Here is a 19,013-nt window from a genome sequence, read left to right on the forward strand (position 1 = left end):
GCAGCAGTGCGAGCCACTGTCTCCCCCTCCCCCCCCGTGATTCTACACGCTGTGCGGAAGGCACTATCTAAAAGCCTTCATCGCACGAACCGTGTTGTTATGGTTAAGAGTAAAAATGTAGACCAGCAGTTTCCATATTCATGGAGGTGGTCTCCACTTGCAGGCACTCCTTCGGGTTGGAGTGTAATTGAGGCTTTCCTGTCCTCCTGCCTTTTCGAAGGATCATCCTCCTTGTCCCAAATCAGTGTGCTTTTCGGGGAGTCAGCTTCCTTCAGGAGCCTGCAGCCAGTGAGCCGCCCCCTTCCCGTGTTCTGAGTGCAGTGCAGGCATCCCTCACTCCCTCACTCCCTCACTGTCTTACACCTGGACCTCCATGCCTCACCTTCCAACGGAAACCCTCTTCATTTTCCTGAACTTGTGCACCTTGGCTTATAGTTCCTGCGGATCTGGTACGTTCGTCCCCAAGGTGGGGAATGGTCACAATCCCCGGTTCCTCCACCATTCCCACCCCCAGAGACTGTCATTGACCATATCCACTGTTAGCACTTAGCCAATCAACTCTAACATCCCATTAGTTAGTTGTCCCCTGGAGAGTGAAGATCCCCATGATTTCAATGGATCAATGTGCGGCCATTAAATATGTCCCCCCACCCCCCACCCCCCACCCCCATCCATTTCCACAGCTTGAGGGCCGAACATTTAATTGCATACACCTTTCCCATAGGCTTCTGTTCTGGGCCCACCTTCATATCCCATGTCCCTTTGAATCAAAGGATCATTTTCCTCAACACTGAAGCTTCTGTGTTGTCCATAGCTGTGTGGTAGAATTCCTCAAACGGTGCCTGAATATGGGAGGGATTGACCTATCGGAGTCCTCCACCGGGAGGTTAAGGTGACCTCTGAACCCCAGGAATGGCTGTGTTTATACACACACTGAAAACTGATTGATCCACATCCAAGGCTTAGGGTCTCATTTCAGCCCTGGTTGGAGATTAATTCAGACCTTTGGTCAGTGTTCGCCCAGCATTACCCCTGGCAACTAAAGGATCATTTTAAAGTGCAGCATCTTCTCCGTTCAGGTGAAATGGAGAGAGCAGCAAGCAGCCAACTGGGTCAGGTCAGTAACATCACTTTCCATTCTCCCCTCATAACCCCCTAACCAGATTGTGGAGGGTATGATCCAATTCATGGAAATATGTGTGCATCCCAAAGTCTAATTTATCATGTCTTACAGCCATTTCTGTTCATTGGTCTGGGGCATATGGTACCACCTTTTTGCGTTGTATCTCCTGTTCTGCCTCTTTCACACCCATCTAACGTCAACTCTGTACCTGAGGAGATTTTTGCATGAAGTCTGAGGTAGGAACTGGCAACTCGACTGAACATTACCGCAGTTCCTTCCTCATCCTCGGACTTGCGGACTTGCATCTGCCCCCCTGCCCCCCGTGTCATAGGTACTTGTTTCCCTCCGAGCCTCCCATAGCCTGTCCACTTTTTTCTGACACGGGCCACAGTTCTCTGCCTGATACTGGTGCATTTCTTTGCTCAGACGCTGCATTATTTTCAGGTCTGCTGTTCTGCTTCCTCAGCTCTGCAGCGCTGTCTAATTTCCTTTTTGGTCAGCCTGTCACGCAGCTATCAATAATTAACGTGCTGACTTTCAACAGGTCGCACTTGGCCAGCCCATAGCTCCCTTTCTGACTCCCTTTTGGTTTGATTCTGCTATTAGTCCCTGCTGACGTGTCCTCCTCAAGTTGTCTCAACAACCTCTACCTCCCCTCCCCCCCCCCCCCCCCCCCCCCCCCGGCCTCCCTAATGTTTCGTTTAATCCCTCCACCACTTGTGAATTATTTCTTACAATGCCATGAGCCAAATGGCCTTTTTCATTCATGCTTTCCAAGTAAAGCCCTAAGTCCACTCATTGGCTTTCTACACTGCGTCCTCGCTGGTCAGAATAGTGTGGACCCAGCTGATTAGTGAAGCTCTCTTTGCCAAGTAAGCTTCCATTACCTGGCCTGGTTATTTCCTTATCTTCAGCCCCCCTGGCTACCTCACCAATAATCTGGAGGCTAATCTGTTCCTGCTCCGTCAGGTTTAATCTGGATACCAGTAACACAAGGCAACGTTCTTTCTTAAAGCAGAGTACTGCAGAAAGTGTGGCACAATTCTTATCCATGCATTGCTTACAATCACAAGTCAGTGCACCGAGTTGTAGGAGTTGGCAGGTCATGTTGTGGATGTACAGGACATTATTCAGGCAGCTTGGAAATTCTGTGTTCAATTCTGGTCTCCCTGCTGTAGACAAGATGTTGTTAAAACTTGAAAGAGTTTAGAAAAGATGTACAAGGATGTCGCCAGGGTTGGAGGGTTTGACCCACATGGAGAAGCTGAACAGGCTGGGGCTGTTTTCCCTGGAGGCTGAGGGGTGACCTTGTGGAGGTTTATAAAATCATGAGGGGCATAGTTAGGGTGAATGGTGTTTTTCTCAGGATAGGGGAGTCCAAAACTTGAGGGCATAGATTTAAAGTGAGAGGGGAAAGATATAACGGAGCGAAGGGCAGCATTTCCATACAGAGGGTGGTGTGTGTATGGAACAAGCTCCCACAGGAAGTTGGGGGGGTGGGTATGTTAAAAAGGCATCTGGATAGGTACACGAATGGGAAGAGTTCAGAGGAATTTGGGCCAAATGCTGACAAATAGGACTAGATTGATTTAACATATCTGGTCAGCATAAAGTAGTTTTGTTGTACAGAGCTAGGACTGAACTTGACTGACGATCAGACCAGAACAGGTTATCGGCCTGTTCTGTCTCACCTTCTCATCATTGATCAAGCAACTCCATCTTCCGAGCTTGCTAAAACCTAGTTTGTCACCGCCTTTACGTCATCCACTCGGTTGTATGGCACTTAGCACAAATCCAGCTGATACATTGTCCACAGGCTCACACCTGGTTCTCTGTGTCTGTTATCAAAAAGACACCGAAACTTTGAGGTGACTGTGCACACATTCATATGGAAGGTTCGCACATACAGGGCCTGGAAGTGCATGTTCAGCCACGTGCAATGGCCCCTATTGTGTGTGTGAACGGAACAGGCATGAGCTTGAAATGGCTGTTGGATAGGGGGGCCAGAAATGTTGCCTTTCCTGCTCCTCAGTTGCTGTCTGACACGCTGTGCTCTTCCAGCTTCACATCTATTGACACGACCTCCTGACTCTTGTAGTCAATTTGTTCTTGCTTCATTCTAATTTGGTTGCATTTCAGCTACTCTCGGAAATTTTAGGTTAATGTTTATAATACTGTCAGATCACCGGCATGTCCACCCCATGATCAGTGTCAAAACGTGTGGCGTCGGAAAAGCACAGCTGGGGAGGCAGCATCCGAGGAGCAGGAGAGTGGATGTTTTGGACATAAGGACAGAGATGAGGAGAAACTACTTCACCCAGAGAGTGGTGGCTGTGTGGAATGCTCTGCCCCAGAGGGCAGTGGAGGCCCAGTCTCTGGATTCATTTAAGAAAGAATTGGATAGAGCTCTTAAAGATAGTGGAGTCAAGGGTTATGGAGATAAGGCTGGAACAGGATACTGATTGGGAATGATCAGCCATGATCATATTGAATGGCGGTGCAGGCTTGAAGGGCAGAATGGCCTACTCCTGCATCTATTGTCTATTGTCTATTACAAATTACAAATTAAGCTCTACATCAGGAATGTGGGGTGGTTTGGGGTGGGGGGGGGGGGGGGTGCCCAAGGGGGCTGAGAGATAAATGGGAGGGGGTGGCGCTAGGGGGGGAAGGTAGCTGGGAATTTGACATGTAGATGGAGATGGGGTGAAGGTGATAGGTCGGAGACGAGGGTGAAGCGGATAGATGGAAAGGAAGATAGATAGGTAGGACTGGTCAAGAGGGCGGTGTGGAGTTGGAAGGCAGAAGGAGGAGAAATAAGGAAACTGGTGAAGTTAACATTGACCCAGTGTGGTTGAAGGGTCCCAAGGTGGAAGATGAGGCGTTCTTCCTCCAGGTGTTGTGGGGCTTGGATTTGGTGGAGGAGGCTCAGGACCTGCATGTCCTTGGTGGGGTGGGTGGGGGGAGTTGAAGTGTTCGACCACAGGACAGTGGGGTTGATTGGTGTCTGTGTCCCTGAGGTGTTCAGGACGTTTTACAGAGCATTGTCAGAACACACGCACCAATCAACCCCACTGTTCTGTGGCCGGGCACTGCAACTCCCCTTCCCTTCCCACCCCACCAAGGACGTGCAAGTGCTGAGCCACCTCCGCCACCAAATCCAAGTCCCCCCCAACACCTGGAGGAAGAACTCCTCACCTTCCACGTTGGGACCCTCCAATCACACTGGGTCAATGTTGATTTCACCAGTTTCCTTATTTGCCCTCACCCCACCTCATCCCACATTCAACCCTCCAACTCAGCACTGCTCTCGTGACCTGTCCATCTTCCTTTTCACCTATTCACTGTACCCTTGTCTCCGACCTTCGTCTACCTATCGCATTCCCAGATGCCTTCCCCCAGCCCCAGCCCCATCTCATTTATCTCTCAGCCCTCTTGGACCCACACCCCACATTCCTGATGAAGAGTGTATGCCTGAAACGTTGACTCTCCTGCTCCTCGGTTGCTGCCGGACCTGCTGTGCTTTCCAGCACACACTTGCTGACTCTGATCTCCAGCATCTGCAGTGCTCACTTTCTCCACCACATGATCAGTGAACTATGTAGCCTGTTTGTTTTAACTTGGAATGATCCAAGTTCAACTTGGAAGCAGTATTCAAACAGCTTATTACACGTTATAGGTTCCTTAGGGGTAAAGAAGTGGAGTTGCAAACAGATATTTACAGATGTGACGTTTGAATCAAGTACTGAGAAGAAGAGAAACCGTTTTTAAGGTGCAAAACCACAACTCCTCTGTATTTGGAGTGGATTGGTTGCTGGAACAAAGAGGTTAACACATGAAGCCAGATTTAGCAACTGAGATTGTAGCTGTTACTAGACAAATGGTGTTTATTACACATGAATCTGCAAGGCAGCAGACTTTAACACAAGTGACTTCCTTGATCTTCACCTATTCTTTGGTTTCAGCACTTGATTCTATATCAGAACAGCATATATAACTGTTTTGTCGTCTTATGGAGGGTCACCCTCTTGACGTTTTGCATACTAGCTTTTTGCCATCACTTTTTTAAAAAAAATGCATATACATTTTGGAAAGTCCAATAAAGGTAAGGGGTTTCATGGTGAATAGCAGGGCCTTAAGGAGTGTAAGGGGGTGGGGGGGGATCCTTGGAATTCAGGTCCACGGTTCTCTGAAATCCTTTAGACTGGAGATAAGGAGAGACTTGTTCAGCCAGAGATTGGGGAATCTATGGACTTCATTGGCACTGAAGGCTGTGGAGGCCAGGGCATTGAGTATATTGAGATCAATAAGTTCTTGATTTCCAAGGGGATCAGAGGTTCTGGGGAGAAAGGTTTCTCAGTTCCATTTTTCTGGCTATCGGCCATGGTTGAATGGCAGAGCAGACTTGATGGGCCAAATGGCCTAATTTCTGCTCCCATGTCTTATGGTCTTAGAAAGTGGAGTCCCAGGTAGACAGGGGAGTGAAGAAGGCTTTATGCACACTGGCCTTCATCAGTCAGGACAGAAACTTGTGTAAAGACAGCACCATTTAAACCAGTGGGACCGGAACTGTGTTCTGGCCCCTACAGGTACACATAATGATCGAAATTCTTCAATTGCATTATAATCAATTTGCATTGAAGAAACACATGTTAGAGCAGAACCGACTATACAGAAGTTGGGAAATTATGTCACAGTTGTACGGGACATTAGTTATGCAGCACTCAGTTTTGGTCACCTTGTTATAGGTAAGATGTTACTAAACTGGGAAGAGTGCCGAAGAAATTTGCAAGGATGTTGCCAGGACTGATGGGACTGAGTTACAGGGAGAGGTAGGATAAGCTTGGGCCTGTTTTCTTGAGAGCATAGGAGACTGAGGGAGGAATCTTATAGAGGTGTATAAGATCGTGAGAGGCATGGGGTAACCCTGTTTCCCCAGAGTTGGGGAACCGAGCACGAGAGGGGAAAGAATAAAAGGGGACCTGAGGAGCAACTTCCTTACACAGAGGGTGGTGCGCATATGGAATGAGGTGGTATATTAACACCATTTAAAGGGCAGTTGGACAAATACATGGAGAGGGAAGGATTAGAAGGGTATGGGCCAAGTGCAGGGAAGTGGGGTGCAGCGTAGATGGATGTTTTAGTCAGCATGGACCAAAGGACCTGTCTCTGTGCTGTAGGACTCTGTCTGTGACTCTTCACATATCGTTCAAATCTTAAAATAGAGCAGTTAATTTTGAGGTATCACTGAGTAAAGCTGATTACACAGAGGCCTTTTTTGGTCTCTTCTGTGCCCACCAACTCCAGCCCTTCTGCTGTTTCTCTCTGAAGCTGGAATTCTCCTTTGTCTCTTTGCAAATTCCCATATTTTTAGAACCTGTGTCTCGGCAACTGACTTCAACTCACTTAAAGGTGACTTTGTAGCAGCCCTTTTTTCTCTTGTGGTTATTTCCCCAAAATGTTAATTGAGTGTTCCTTTGTTAACAGGTTTGAAATGATTTTGTGTCGTTATAGCCAACCATTCTCTCTGATACAGACCCCGTCCCTTCCTTCCTTCCTTCTCGTCGTGGCCACCTCTCACCTCTGCCCTTAAATTCACATTCCTGCCTACCCCCGTTAACTGCTCAGTCCCTGATTGAAGAACCTGTAAGGTCAAGGCCCCTCGGGATCTCGTGTGTTTCAAGTCAGTCACCTTTAACTCGATTTAGTTTGACGTGACCTTAAGAACAGTGAAAAGCTTTATTTTGAGAGCAGTGCAGGCAGATCATAGGGTGCTGAGACAGAGCGAGACATTCAGGTTACAACTGCACAAGAGGTGTGCAAAGCAAGAGCTAAGGTTATTTGAAGTTCAAGGCCCATTCAGCAGTCCAATAACAACACCTTGTGTGTTCAAGTTTCTGTAACTTCTGCCTGATGGAAGACACGAGAAGAGGTTGTAACTGGGGTGGATAGAGTCTTTGATGTTGACTGCCTTTCTGTAGCAGCAAGAGTGTAGGTGGAGCCCGTGTGTGGAAGGGTTTCCTCTGCTGGTCTGGGCTGCTAACTCAACTGACTAACCTTTTCTCAAGGCAATTTGCTTATTCCAGGTATCACTTCAGTAAACCTTCTCTGAACTGTTTCCAATGCATGGCCACCTTCCTGGAAGTATGGTGACCAGCAGATGCAGTCTCACTATCGACCTGTGTAACTGAAGCGTAATCTGCCTACTCTGGCATTGAATTCCCCTCGCGAAAGATCGGAACGTTCAGCGAGTTTTCCTGAGGACCGAAAATGTGTTGACCTTCACTACCAAACGGGATTAAGATAGCAGGGAAGCTAAAAAGAATAAACTCGAGGAGGAAGGATCGTGATTCTGTCAATAAGTAGAAGCAATTGGATTGTCAATCTCGTCAGCATGCTGGGTTTTACTGAGGTTGTTTAAGTAAGTAGTCGTGAAGTTGGGGCTTTGAAGGAATTGGGTGTTAATTTCAAGCTTGCATTAGCTTGTGTCAGTTTGAAGTATCCTCACGTTCTGAGCAAAGCTTTAGTAAGTATATGTTGGATTTGACAAGAAGTGTAGGTTCACAGAAACGATGCAGGGACTACCTGCACATCAGACAAACTCATGGTGATACTTCCTTGAAGGGTAAGCAGTGATTGGCAGATAATTAAGAGATTCCTAAGTGTGCTGCTACTAGTCGGCAATTAGCCACATTCCACATGAGCGGGTGCTCTTTTTTGTATCTTTTGCAGATCTGGACGGAGCTTGCTGAACAAGTGACAGGGGATTTGGCCGAAGTGATTACAACGGCGTTCTCTCAGGTAGATGGCGCTGGGACTGTTGTGTGCACCGCTCCCTCGAGGGGGGAGATGGGGGATCTGACGGGAGGGGAATGCTGGGAGTGGGTAACAGGAGAGATTTACAGAGGGAGTGGGAGTGGGAGTGGGGGGAGGGGGAGTGTGGGGTGGGAATGAAAAGAGATTGAGGATTAGGAGAAGGAGAGTGCGAGAGGAGTGAAGGGATGAGGCAGTTGGAGAGGAGCAAAGTGAGGAAGCTATTGTGGCATGAGGGGGAGGGTGAATCATAGGGAAACGTGAAGCGAGTGGGGTGGAGTGGGGGAGAGAAATGATTGGGAGAAGGAATACCGTAGTGGGGGAGTGGGAATCGGCGGGGAGGAGCGAGAGCGTGATGTTGAGCTCTACATTTCAGTAACAAACTCCTTGTCACCCACTGTCCCCATCCCCTGCACAGACTGCACCCATTCAGTCGTCACCCATAACCAGAGCCTCTGGCCATTACCTCAAACCCACAAGCTTTTCCTCTCCCTTATTGCTCCCCCTCTCCCTTCAGCCCGGCCTGGCCCTGCCTTTATGCTGCTTCTCTCCCTCACATGCCCCAGCCCCTCATCTCTCTGCCAACTGGGTAATCCCCTTACTTTGAAACTGTGACCCTGTAGTTTTAGGAAGTGGTTTGTTACAATGGTTTTGTGGTCACCTTTACTGGCACAAATTACTCAAATATACCTTCCACCACCATCACTCCCACAACCTCTGCTCCGTGTCCACCTCTCTCCCAGCATTCCTGTCACGAGTCCATTATGTCACCATGTGCCATCTCGCAGTGAGGTTCCGTGGAGCCACTCCCCTCACTCTGCACCCGTCACTTATTATCCAAGCTCTGCTATTTATTCCCAGACCCTGATGATTGCAGCCACTGAACCCAGGTGCCAGGCATCACGGGCAGTGCCGACTGATCCGACTTTGCGAGGTTCGGGAGACGGAACATTGCCTGGAGGTTCCCTGCCTGGGTCGGTGTCCAGCGCGCCACCCCCTGTGATCACCGTGACCGAGAGCTGTACCCAGTCACCGGGAGTGGCCCAAGCCCTGGACATGTCCATGGACTTTGCGAAAATCTATAAGTACCTGTCGGCCACCGCGAGGGGCTCAACATTGCCACAGCTCTCCGCCTTCGGTAAGTCCAGGAGTCAGCCCCTGCGTGTCAGACGGGGCTTCAGGATGTTGGGATGGTCCAAATGAGAGCAGCTGTAGGCCATTCAGCCCCTCAGGGCTGCCCTGCCAAGCAGTAAGGTGCTGATCTCACGCAGCCTTCATTCTCCACTGCCCTCCGAAAAGGAGAGCCTGTGGGAATTTGTTTTGATTGTAATTCTCTGAAGGAAAATGGACCTCTTTGTTCAGCAAAAGGAGAGTGTCCTGGAGCTACAAGCGGGAGATGAACACAAGCAGCAGGAGCCAGAACAGGGTGGAATGGCCTCTTCTATATTTTCCTTTTATTATGAATCATTGGCTGATCTGAGTGTCACTGGCCAGGCTGGTCCAGAATTGCCCTGGAGAAGGCAGTGGTGAGCTGCCTTGTTGAGCCACTCCAATCCGTGTGCCAAACAGAGTCCGTCAGGGGGAGAGTTTTGACCCAGTCAGGGTGGTGGGTGCAGAAGGTACTGCCTGTGTATAACCTGCAGCAGACCATCAAAACCTGCCCGGTCTCGGGATCGGGGGACATGGGGACGCATCTGCTATGACTGAGGCATGGAGCGTTCGATCTGGTGTGGGGTCACCAGCGCGTGGTGGATGTAAGCCAGGGCAAAGTTGCTCACTGCCCAGAGAGAGAGAGAGGTGTTGAGGCAGGAGGTTTCTGTATGGACCGATCACAATGTGTGTGTATATATATCCTGTACACGTCAAGCCCTCACCTATACATTGAAAATATGAGCAGGTGTGGGCCAATTGGCCCTTGGAGCCTGATCTGTCATTCAACATGATCATGGCAATGTGATGGTTGGGCTTCTTCCCCACCCCCCCCTACTGCACTTCCATCCTTCCTCATTATCCTCCCCACTCTCTTCGCCCTTCCCACCCTACCCCAGACCCACTCCCAAGCTCTCAGCTGCCTCCACTCAGCATGAGTTAAAACAGCAAAAGTGCACTCTGCTGTCGTATTTGTGAAATGTATAGTTTATCTGATGTAAGTCTGTGTTTGTTTCTTCCTCCTTCCTGTCTCTCCCCTTCACTCCCGTTTCTCTCTCTCTCTCTCTCTCTCTCTCTCTCTCTCTCTCTCCCTTTCCCCTGCCCTTCTGCCTCTCTCTCCTCCCTCCCTCCCTTCCTCCACTCCCTCCCATCCCTCTCCCTTCCCACCCTCCAATCTCTCATCTCTCCCCCCACTGCCCCTCCCCTGCCATTTCTCTCCCTCGCCTCCCTACCATCCCTTCAGTGCGTCTTCCCTCCCCACGCTCCCATCTCTCTCCACCCGCCACTCTCCCCTCCCCACCCAGCTCCTTCCCCTTCTGTCTCTCTCTGTGTGCCATCTTTCACACACAGCTTCTGCTCTCTCTTTCCTCTTACCATATGTATTTTCACGCCCACTTCCTGACCTTGTTCCCCTTCCTGACCCTCCCACAATTTTGGTTCCTTTCCCGTCCCTCCCTCTTCCGCCAAGTGAAAGAATTGACCCTGAGAATTCCCTTTAGAATCTTGTCCATTTTCTCTCTTGACACTTTCTCTGACATCCACTCCCTGCAACCCCGCCAGTCCTTCCCACTAGTATATGTCACTCAGCCGTTAGCTCTGCTCCCTCGTGTTTCAACAACTCTCTTGCATAGGGACACAGAAAATAGGCAGAGGAGGAGGCCATTTGGCCCTTTGAGTCTGCTGTACAGTTCGGTGTGATTATGGCTGATCATCAAGTTCTCTTCGATCCCTTTTGCTCTGAAAAATTGATCTAATTTCTTGAAAGCATTCAACGTTTTTTTTTGTCTGTGTCTAAGAATGACGCCCAGACGATATTTAGGGAGAAGTTTGAGGCTAGGTTATGCAAATTTTGTCCAGTTTCCTTAGGAATTTAGAAGGTCATGAGGTGACGTGATCAAAGTCTTCATGGTGTTCACAGGAAAAACACAGAAACTGTTTCCACTGGTTGGGGCTTCGAGAATTGGGAGATATTGTCTCAAAATTCGGGCCAGGCCGTTCAGGAGAGTCACAGAGGCCTACCGCGGGGACCTAGGCCCTTCAGCCTAACTTGCTTAAGCTGCCCAGTTTCCACAATTTAAACCAGTCCCATTTGTCTGCATTTGGGCCATATCCCTCCATACCTACCCTGTCTAAATGTTTCTTAAATGATGAAATTGTATTCACTTCCTCCACTCCCTCTGGCAGGAGTAAGTGGTGACTGCAGATGCTGGAGTTGCGAGTGTGGTGCTGGAAAAGCACGGCAGGTCAGGCAGCATCCGAGGAGCAAGGGAATTGACATTTCGGGCATAAGCCCATCATCAGGAACTTGGTCAGAACATCAGGAACCTCTGGCAGCTCATTCCAGGCACTCACCAGCCTCTGTGGAAGCAATTGTCCCCTGGACCCTTTTGTATCTCATCTCATCTCTCTCACCATTAACCTACGCCCTCTAGTTTTAGACTCTCCTGCCCTGGGGAAAAGCCTTCTACCTTATCTGTGTCTTTTATGGACCTCTATAAGGTCACCCCTCAGGTTCTTGCGCTCCAGGGAAAGAAGGCCCAGTCTGTCCAGCCTCTCCTTATGAGTCAAAACCTTCCAGATAGCAGGAAGCACTTCTACAGACAAAGGATGGTAGATATTTTGAACTCTGTTCCACAAGCGACAGTGCATGTTGGATCAGTTGTTAATTATACATCAGAGATATATTCTTGCTCAGATAAGGTATTGAGGAATATGGTCAAAGACTGTGGTGCTGGAAAAGCGCAGCCAGTCAGGCAGCATCCCAGAAGCGGGAAAGTCAACGTTTTGAGCTTAAGCCCTTCATCAGGAATGAGGCTGTGATGAAGGGCTTATGGCCGGAATGTTGATTCTCCTGCTCCTCGGATGCTGCCTGACCTGCCGTGCGTTTCCAGCACCACACGCTCTTTGACTCTGACCTCCAGCATCTGCAGTCCCCACTTTCTCCTAGATAGACACATGGGCCAGTAATCAGCACATGGAGTTCGGCCACAGAACAGCCCTGATCTCATTGAATGGTAGAACAGGCTTGAGGAGCTCAGTGGCCTATTCCAGTTCCTGTGTTTGCTGCACATGAGGTGTATGCTTGCCTCAAAGGACTCTCTTCTCTCTCCCCTAGAGTCTGCAGTTGTCCTTGACCTGTTGATGTCTCTCCCGGACCAGCTACAAGACCTGGACTGCCAGGAGCTGTGGACCCACATGAACACTACCTACCGCCAGCTGACCAGCACTGCGTCAGCCATGCAAGCTGATCATCCAGTTCAGACAGCTCCCTCCACTGCGCAGGGCCCCAGTATCAATCTGACAGGGCAGACACAGGCCTCTGGTCCTAAGGTCCAGCCTGCAGCCCAGACCCACTCCACCGCTCAGTTCGACCAATCAAAGTCTGGGCTCAGCAATGCTGCTGAGCTACCTCTGGAATCTGACAGGCCTGCACCATGCCCGTTGAACCCCTTCCGGCTCCCTGTAAAGCTGTTGGTCAGACGTGAGGCACCGACAGCGCCTCGGGATCCCACTGCTGATTTGGGATCAGCTGCCGAGGAGGTGACTCTGACACTGAGTGCTGTCCAGCCCAGTGCTGACCTCCGACCTTCAGCCGAGGAACCGGCACTGAGCACTGTCCAGCCCAGCGCTGACCTCCGACCTTCAGCCGAGGAACCGGCACTGAGCGCTGTCCAGCCCAGCGCTGACCTCCGACCTCCAGCTGAGGAACCGGCACTGAGCGCTGTCCAGCCCAGCCCTGACCTCCGACCTGCAGCTGAGGAGGTGATACTGACACTGACTGCTGTCCAGCCCAGCACTGACCCCCGAACTCCAGCTGAGGAACCGGCACTGACAACTGTCCAGCCCAGCCTTGACCCCCGACCTCCAGCGGAGGAGGTGACACTGACACTGACCGCTGTCCAGCCCAGCACTGACCCCCGAACTCCAGCTGAGGAACCGGCACTGACCACTGTCCAGCCCAGCCTTGACCTCCGACCTCCAGCTGAGGAGGTGACACTGACACTGACCGCTGTCCAGCCCAGCACTGACCCCCGACATCCTGCCGAGGAGTCGACATTGACCACTGTCCTTCCCAGTACTGACCCCTGACCTCCTGAGAAACTGACATTGACCGCAGTCTAGCCAGCCCTGACCTCCGAACTCCTGCCAAGTAGCCAACACTGACCCCTGACCTCCTTCTGAGGTGACAGTATTGACCCGTTCAGTCCAGTCTTTGACCTCCTACCACGGATGCAGCACTGAATTCTGTCCAGCTCAGTATTGACCCCCAACCTCCTGCCAGTGGTCCAACACTGACCCCTGACCTCACGTTGAACACACGCAGCTGATTACTCTCCAGCGGTGATCCCTCACCACCTTCTGAGGACGCAGCACTGACCCCTGTCCAGCCAGTGCTGACCCCAGGTCACTACTCCCTTATTCTAAGAGTCAACTGCTGACAATTTACCTCTCCCAGGGAGTCCAGTGCTGACATCTGGCCTCCTCCCAGAGCCCAGCCCTGACTCACCGACTGCCTCACGCTGCTGATTCACCCCCCCACCCAAAACAGATCTGGGCAAGTGAAGCTGGCGCTGATCAATGCAGTGCAGCCCTGAGAATGTGCTCTAATTCCAATTTGGCAAGTCCTGAGGAAGTGGTTTCGTCATCATTGGAGATTAGCACTGATGCATGACAATGTCTAGATGGTTTCCATCATTGATTTTTAAAATTTCCTGTAAATAGTTTCGTGTTCCCCTTGCTTGGTTTTCTGTCTGCCCTCTCGTGCAACAAATATCATTTTGTTATCGCAGTGAAGTTTACAAAAACTAAAAGGTGTTCCTCAACTCAAAATGTGACCCCACCAGACAGTTGAGAGAGAGACGCACAATCGAGATTATCCCTGGGGATGAGAGAGAGAGAGAAGAGAGGTTATCCACAGGGAAAAGAAAGGGGGGAGATTATCCACAGTAAAGGGGGGGGGGGGGGGGCAGATTATCCACAGGAAAGGTGGGGGGGGGAGATTATCCACGGAGAAGCGGGGGGGAGATTATCCACGGGGAAGGGGGCAGGGAAATTATCCACAGGGAAGAGGCGGGAAATTATCCGAAGGGGAGGAGATTATCCACGGGGAAGGGGGAGGAGGTTATCCACGGGGAAGGGGGAGGAGGTTATCCACGGGGAAGGGGGGAGATTATCCACAGGGAAGGGGGAGGAGGTTATGCACGGGGAAGGGGGAGGAGGTTATCCACGGGGAAGGGGGAGGAGGTTATCCACGGGGAAGGGGGGAGATTATCCACAGGGAAGGGGGGGGAGGTTATGCACGGGGAAGGGGGGGGTGGTTATCCATGGGGAAAGGGGAGAGAATATCCACGGGGGAGGGGGGGGAAATTATCCACAGGAAAGGGGGGGAGATTATCCAAAGGGAAAGGGGGGAGGTTATTGGGGGGGGGGGTGTGGAGGTTATCCAAAGGGTTGGAGATTATCAGAAGGGGGGTAGGTTATCCAGGGGGAAGGAGGGGGGGAGAGATTACCCACGGGGAAGAGGGGCTGGATTATCCACCGGGAAGGGGGGGAGATTATCCGAAGGGGGTAGGTTATCTGGGGGAAGGGGGGGGAGAGATTACCCACCGGGAAGAGGGGGTGGATTACACACCAGGAAGGGGGGGGGGGGGGGGGGAGATTATCCACACGGAGGAGTGTGAGAGAGAGGATGGGATTATCCAGGGGGAAGAGAGAGGGTGGGGGGTTTTGCAGGGGGAAGTGTGAGAGGGGGGAGTTTATCCACGAGGAAGAGGGGGGGCCAATTACGGGGAAGGAGGGGGTATTATCCATGGGGAAGGGAGGGGGGGGTAATTATCTACGGCGAAGAGAGAGGTGGGACATTCTCTCTCTTCCACTTGGATAGGGAGGGGGAAAATTTTCCACGGGGGAGAGAGAGGGAGGGGGTGGCGATTATCCACAGTGGAGAGATTGGGAGGTGGGGGGCGATTATCCACTGGGGAGAGATTGGGAGGTGGGGGGCGATTATCCACTGGGGAGAGAGTGAGGGGGGCTAGAATCCATGGTGGAGAGAGTGGGGGGGGGCGATTATCCACGGGGCAGAGTGTGAGGGGGGCTCTTATCCATGGTGGAGAGACTGGGGGGTGCGATTATCCATGGGGAGGAGAGTGGGGGGGGCGCAATTATCCACGGGGAAAGAGTGGGGGGGTGGGCGATTATCCACAGGGAAGAGAGACGTCGGGGAGAGATTATCCACGGGAGTGGTGGAGAGGGGAGGTGGGGCGATTGCCCACTGGGGAGGGAGGGGGTGGGATTATCCACGGGGGAGTGCAATTATCCCCAGCGGAGAGAGGGGGTGGATTTGCCACGGGGAAGAGAGAGGTAAGGGGGTGAGATTGTCCCTGGGGGTGGGGGGGGAGTGTGATATTGTACCCGGGGAAGAGAGAGGGAGAGGAGTAGATTAACCTCAGGGGAGAGAGTAAGTGAGGGGGTGGGGTTATCCACGGGGAAAAAAGAGGAGGGATTTTCTGCCGGGAAGGGAGAGAGGCGGGAGATTATCCATGGGGAGGGGGGGTGAGATTATCCACAGGGGAGAGAGAGACGGGGTGAGATTATCCATGGAGGAGAGAGAGAGAATGGGGAGATTATCCATGGGGGGGGGGGGGGGGGGGGAAAGAGAGAGAGGGTGAGATTATCCACAGGAAAGGAAGGGGGCGGAAATTATCCATTGGGGGCGGAGAGAGGGGGAGGGATATCCACTGGGAAGAGAGAGACAGGAGGGAGGTTATCCACGGGAAAGAGAGGGGGGAGATTATCCATGGGGAAGAGAGAGAGGGGGGTAATTATTCACAGGGAAGGGGTGGGAGATTATCCACAGGGGTGGGGCAGGGGGGGAGAGAGCAGGGGGAGATTATCCACGGGGAAGGGGGTGGGAGATTATCCACGGGGAAGGGGGTGGGAGATTATCCACGGGGAAGGGGGTGGGAGATTATCCACGGGGAAGGGGGTGGGAGATTATCCACGGGGAAGGGGGTGGGAGATTATCCACGGGGAAGGGGGTGGGAGATTATCCACGGGGAAGGGGTGGGAGATTATCCACGGGGAAGGGGGTGGGAGATTATCCACGGGGGAAGGGGTGGGAGATTATCCACGGGAAGGGGTGGGAGATTATCCACGGGGAAGACAAAGAGAGCGGGGAGAATATCCACGAGGGGGGGGAGGGAGAGAGGGGGGAGATTATCCATGAGGGGGGGTATTATCACGGGGGGGGGGGAGGGAGAGAGGGGGGGTATTATCCACAGGGGGGGGGGGAGGAGAGCGGGGGGAGATTATCCACAGGGGGGGGGGGGGGGGAGGGAGAGAGGGGGGGAGATTATCCACGAGGGGGGGATATTATCCCAGGGGGGGGGGGAGGGTGAGAGGGGGGAGATTATCCACGGGGGGGGGGGGGGGGGAGGGGGAGAGGGGGGAGTTTTCGGGGGGAGGGAGAGAGGGGGGAGATTATCCACAGGGGGGGAGGGAGAGAGGGGGAGATTATCACAGGGGGGGAGGGGAGAGGGGGGAGATTATCCACAGGGGGGGGAGGGAGAGAGGGGGGAGATTATCCACAGGGGGGGGGGGGGAGAGGGGGGAGGATTATCCACAGGGGGGGGGGGGGGGGGGAGGGGAGAGAGGGGGGGAGATATCCACAGGGGGGGGGGGGCGGGGAGGGAGAGAGGGGGGAGATTATCCACAGGGGGGGGGGGAGGGAGAGAGGGGGGAGATTATCCACGGGGGGGGGGGGGGGAGGGAGAGAGGGGGGAGATTATCCACAGGGGGGGGGGAGGGAGAGAGGGGGGAGATTATCCACAGGGGGGGGGGGAGGGAGAGAGGGGGGAGATTATCCACAGGGGGGGGGGGGGGGAGGGAGAGAGGGGGGAGATTATCCACAGGGGGGGGGGGGGGGGGAGGAGGGAGAGAGGGGGGAGATTATCCACAGGGGGGGGGGGGGGGGAGGAGGGAGAGAGGGGGGAGATTATCCACAGGGGGGGGGGGGGGGGAGGAGGGAGAGAGGGGGGAGATTATCCACAGGGGGGGGGGGGGGGAGGAGGGAGAGAGGGGGGAGATTATCCACAGGGGGGGGGGGAGGGAGAGAGGGGGGAGATTAACCACAGGGGGGGGGGGAGGGAGAGAGGGGGGAGATTATCCACAGGGGGGAGGGAGAGAGGGGGGAGATTATCCATGAGGGGGGATATTATCCACAGGGGGGGGGGGAGGGAGAGAGGGGGGATATTATCCATGAGGGGGGATATTATCCACAGGGGGGGGGGAGGGAGAGAGGGGGGAGATTATCCACAGGGGGGAGGGAGAGAGGGGGGAGATTATCCATGAGGGGGGATATTATCCACAGGGGGGGGGGAGGGAGAGAGGGGGGAGATTATCCATGAGGGGGGATATTATCCACAGGGGGGGGGGAGGGAGAGAGGGGGGAGATTATCCACAGGGGGGAGGGAGAGAGGGGGGAGATTATCCATGAGGGGGGATATTATCCACAGGGGGGGGGGAGGGAGAGAGGGGGGAGATTATCCACAGGGGGGGGGGAGGGAGAGAGGGGGGAGATTAACCACAGGGGGGGGGGGGAGGGAGAGAGGGGGGAGATTAACCACAGTGGGGGGGGGGAGGGAGAGAGGGGGGAGATTATCCACAGGGGGGAGGGAGAGAGGGGGGAGATTATCCATGAGGGGGGATATTATCCACAGGGGGGGGGGGAGGGAGAGAGGGGGGATATTATCCACAGGGGGGGGGGAGGGAGAGAGGGGGGAGATTAACCACAGGGGGGGGGGGGAGGGAGAGAGGGGGGAGATTAACCCCAGTGGGGGGGGGGAGGGAGAGAGGGGGGAGATTATCCACAGGGGGGAGGGAGAGAGGGGGGAGATTATCCATGAGGGGGGATATTATCCACAGGGGGGGGGAGGGAGAGAGGGGGGATATTATCCACGGGGGGGGGGAGGGAGAGAGGGGGGAGATTAACCACAGGGGGGGGGGGGAGGGAGAGAGGGGGGAGATTAACCACAGTGGGGGGGGGGAGGGAGAGAGGGGGGAGATTATCCACAGGGGGGAGGGAGAGAGGGGGGAGATTATCCATGAGGGGGGATATTATCCACAGGGGGGGGGGGGAGGGAGAGAGGGGGGATATTATCCACAGGGGGGGGGGAGGGAGAGAGGGGGGAGATTAACCACAGGGGGGGGGGGAGGGAGAGAGGGGGGAGATTAACCACAGGGGGGGGGGGGAGGGAGAGAGGGGGGAGATTAACCCCAGTGGGGGGGGGGAGGGAGAGAGGGGGGAGATTATCCACAGGGGGGAGGGAGAGAGGGGGGAGATTATCCATGAGGGGGGATATTATCCACAGGGGGGGGGAGGGAGAGAGGGGGGATATTATCCACAGGGGGGGGGGAGGGAGAGAGGGGGGAGATTAACCACAGGGGGGGGGGGGAGGGTGAGAGGGGGGAGATTAACCACAGTGGGGGGGGGGAGGGAGAGAGGGGGGAGATTATCCACAGGGGGGAGGGAGAGAGGGGGGAGATTATCCATGAGGGGGGATATTATCCACAGGGGGGGGGAGGGAGAGAGGGGGGATATTATCCACAGGGGGGGGGGAGGGAGAGAGGGGGGAGATTAACCACGGGGGGGGGGGGAGGGAGAGGGGGGAGATTAACCACAGGGGGGGGGGGGGAGGGAGAGAGGGGGGAGATTAACCCCAGTGGGGGGGGGGAGGGAGAGAGGGGGGAGATTATCCACAGGGGGGAGGGAGAGAGGGGGGAGATTATCCATGAGGGGGGATATTATCCACAGGGGGGGGGAGGGAGAGAGGGGGGATATTATCCACAGGGGGGGGGGGAGGGAGAGAGGGGGGAGATTAACCACAGTGGGGGGGGGGAGGGAGAGAGGGGGGAGATTAACCACAGTGGGGGG

The 19,013-nt window shown here is 53.7% G+C and overlaps 1 protein-coding gene across 1 annotated transcript; it reads left to right on the forward strand.

Moving 5' to 3' along the window:
* The first annotated feature begins 708 nt into the window (after positions 1 to 708).
* Positions 709 to 13,803, forward strand: LOC140492579 (uncharacterized). The gene is made up of 4 exons (XM_072591558.1): positions 709 to 1,117; positions 7,853 to 7,921; positions 8,795 to 9,071; positions 12,198 to 13,803. Exons 1-4 carry the CDS (start codon positions 1,085 to 1,087, stop codon positions 13,169 to 13,171), a joined length of 1,353 nt encoding a protein of 450 aa, XP_072447659.1. The 5' UTR covers positions 709 to 1,084; the 3' UTR covers positions 13,172 to 13,803.
* Positions 13,804 to 19,013: the final 5,210 nt, after the last annotated feature.

The sequence above is a fragment of the Chiloscyllium punctatum genome, chromosome 21 (genome assembly GCF_047496795.1).
Source record: "Chiloscyllium punctatum isolate Juve2018m chromosome 21, sChiPun1.3, whole genome shotgun sequence".
NCBI lineage: Eukaryota > Metazoa > Chordata > Chondrichthyes > Orectolobiformes > Hemiscylliidae > Chiloscyllium > Chiloscyllium punctatum.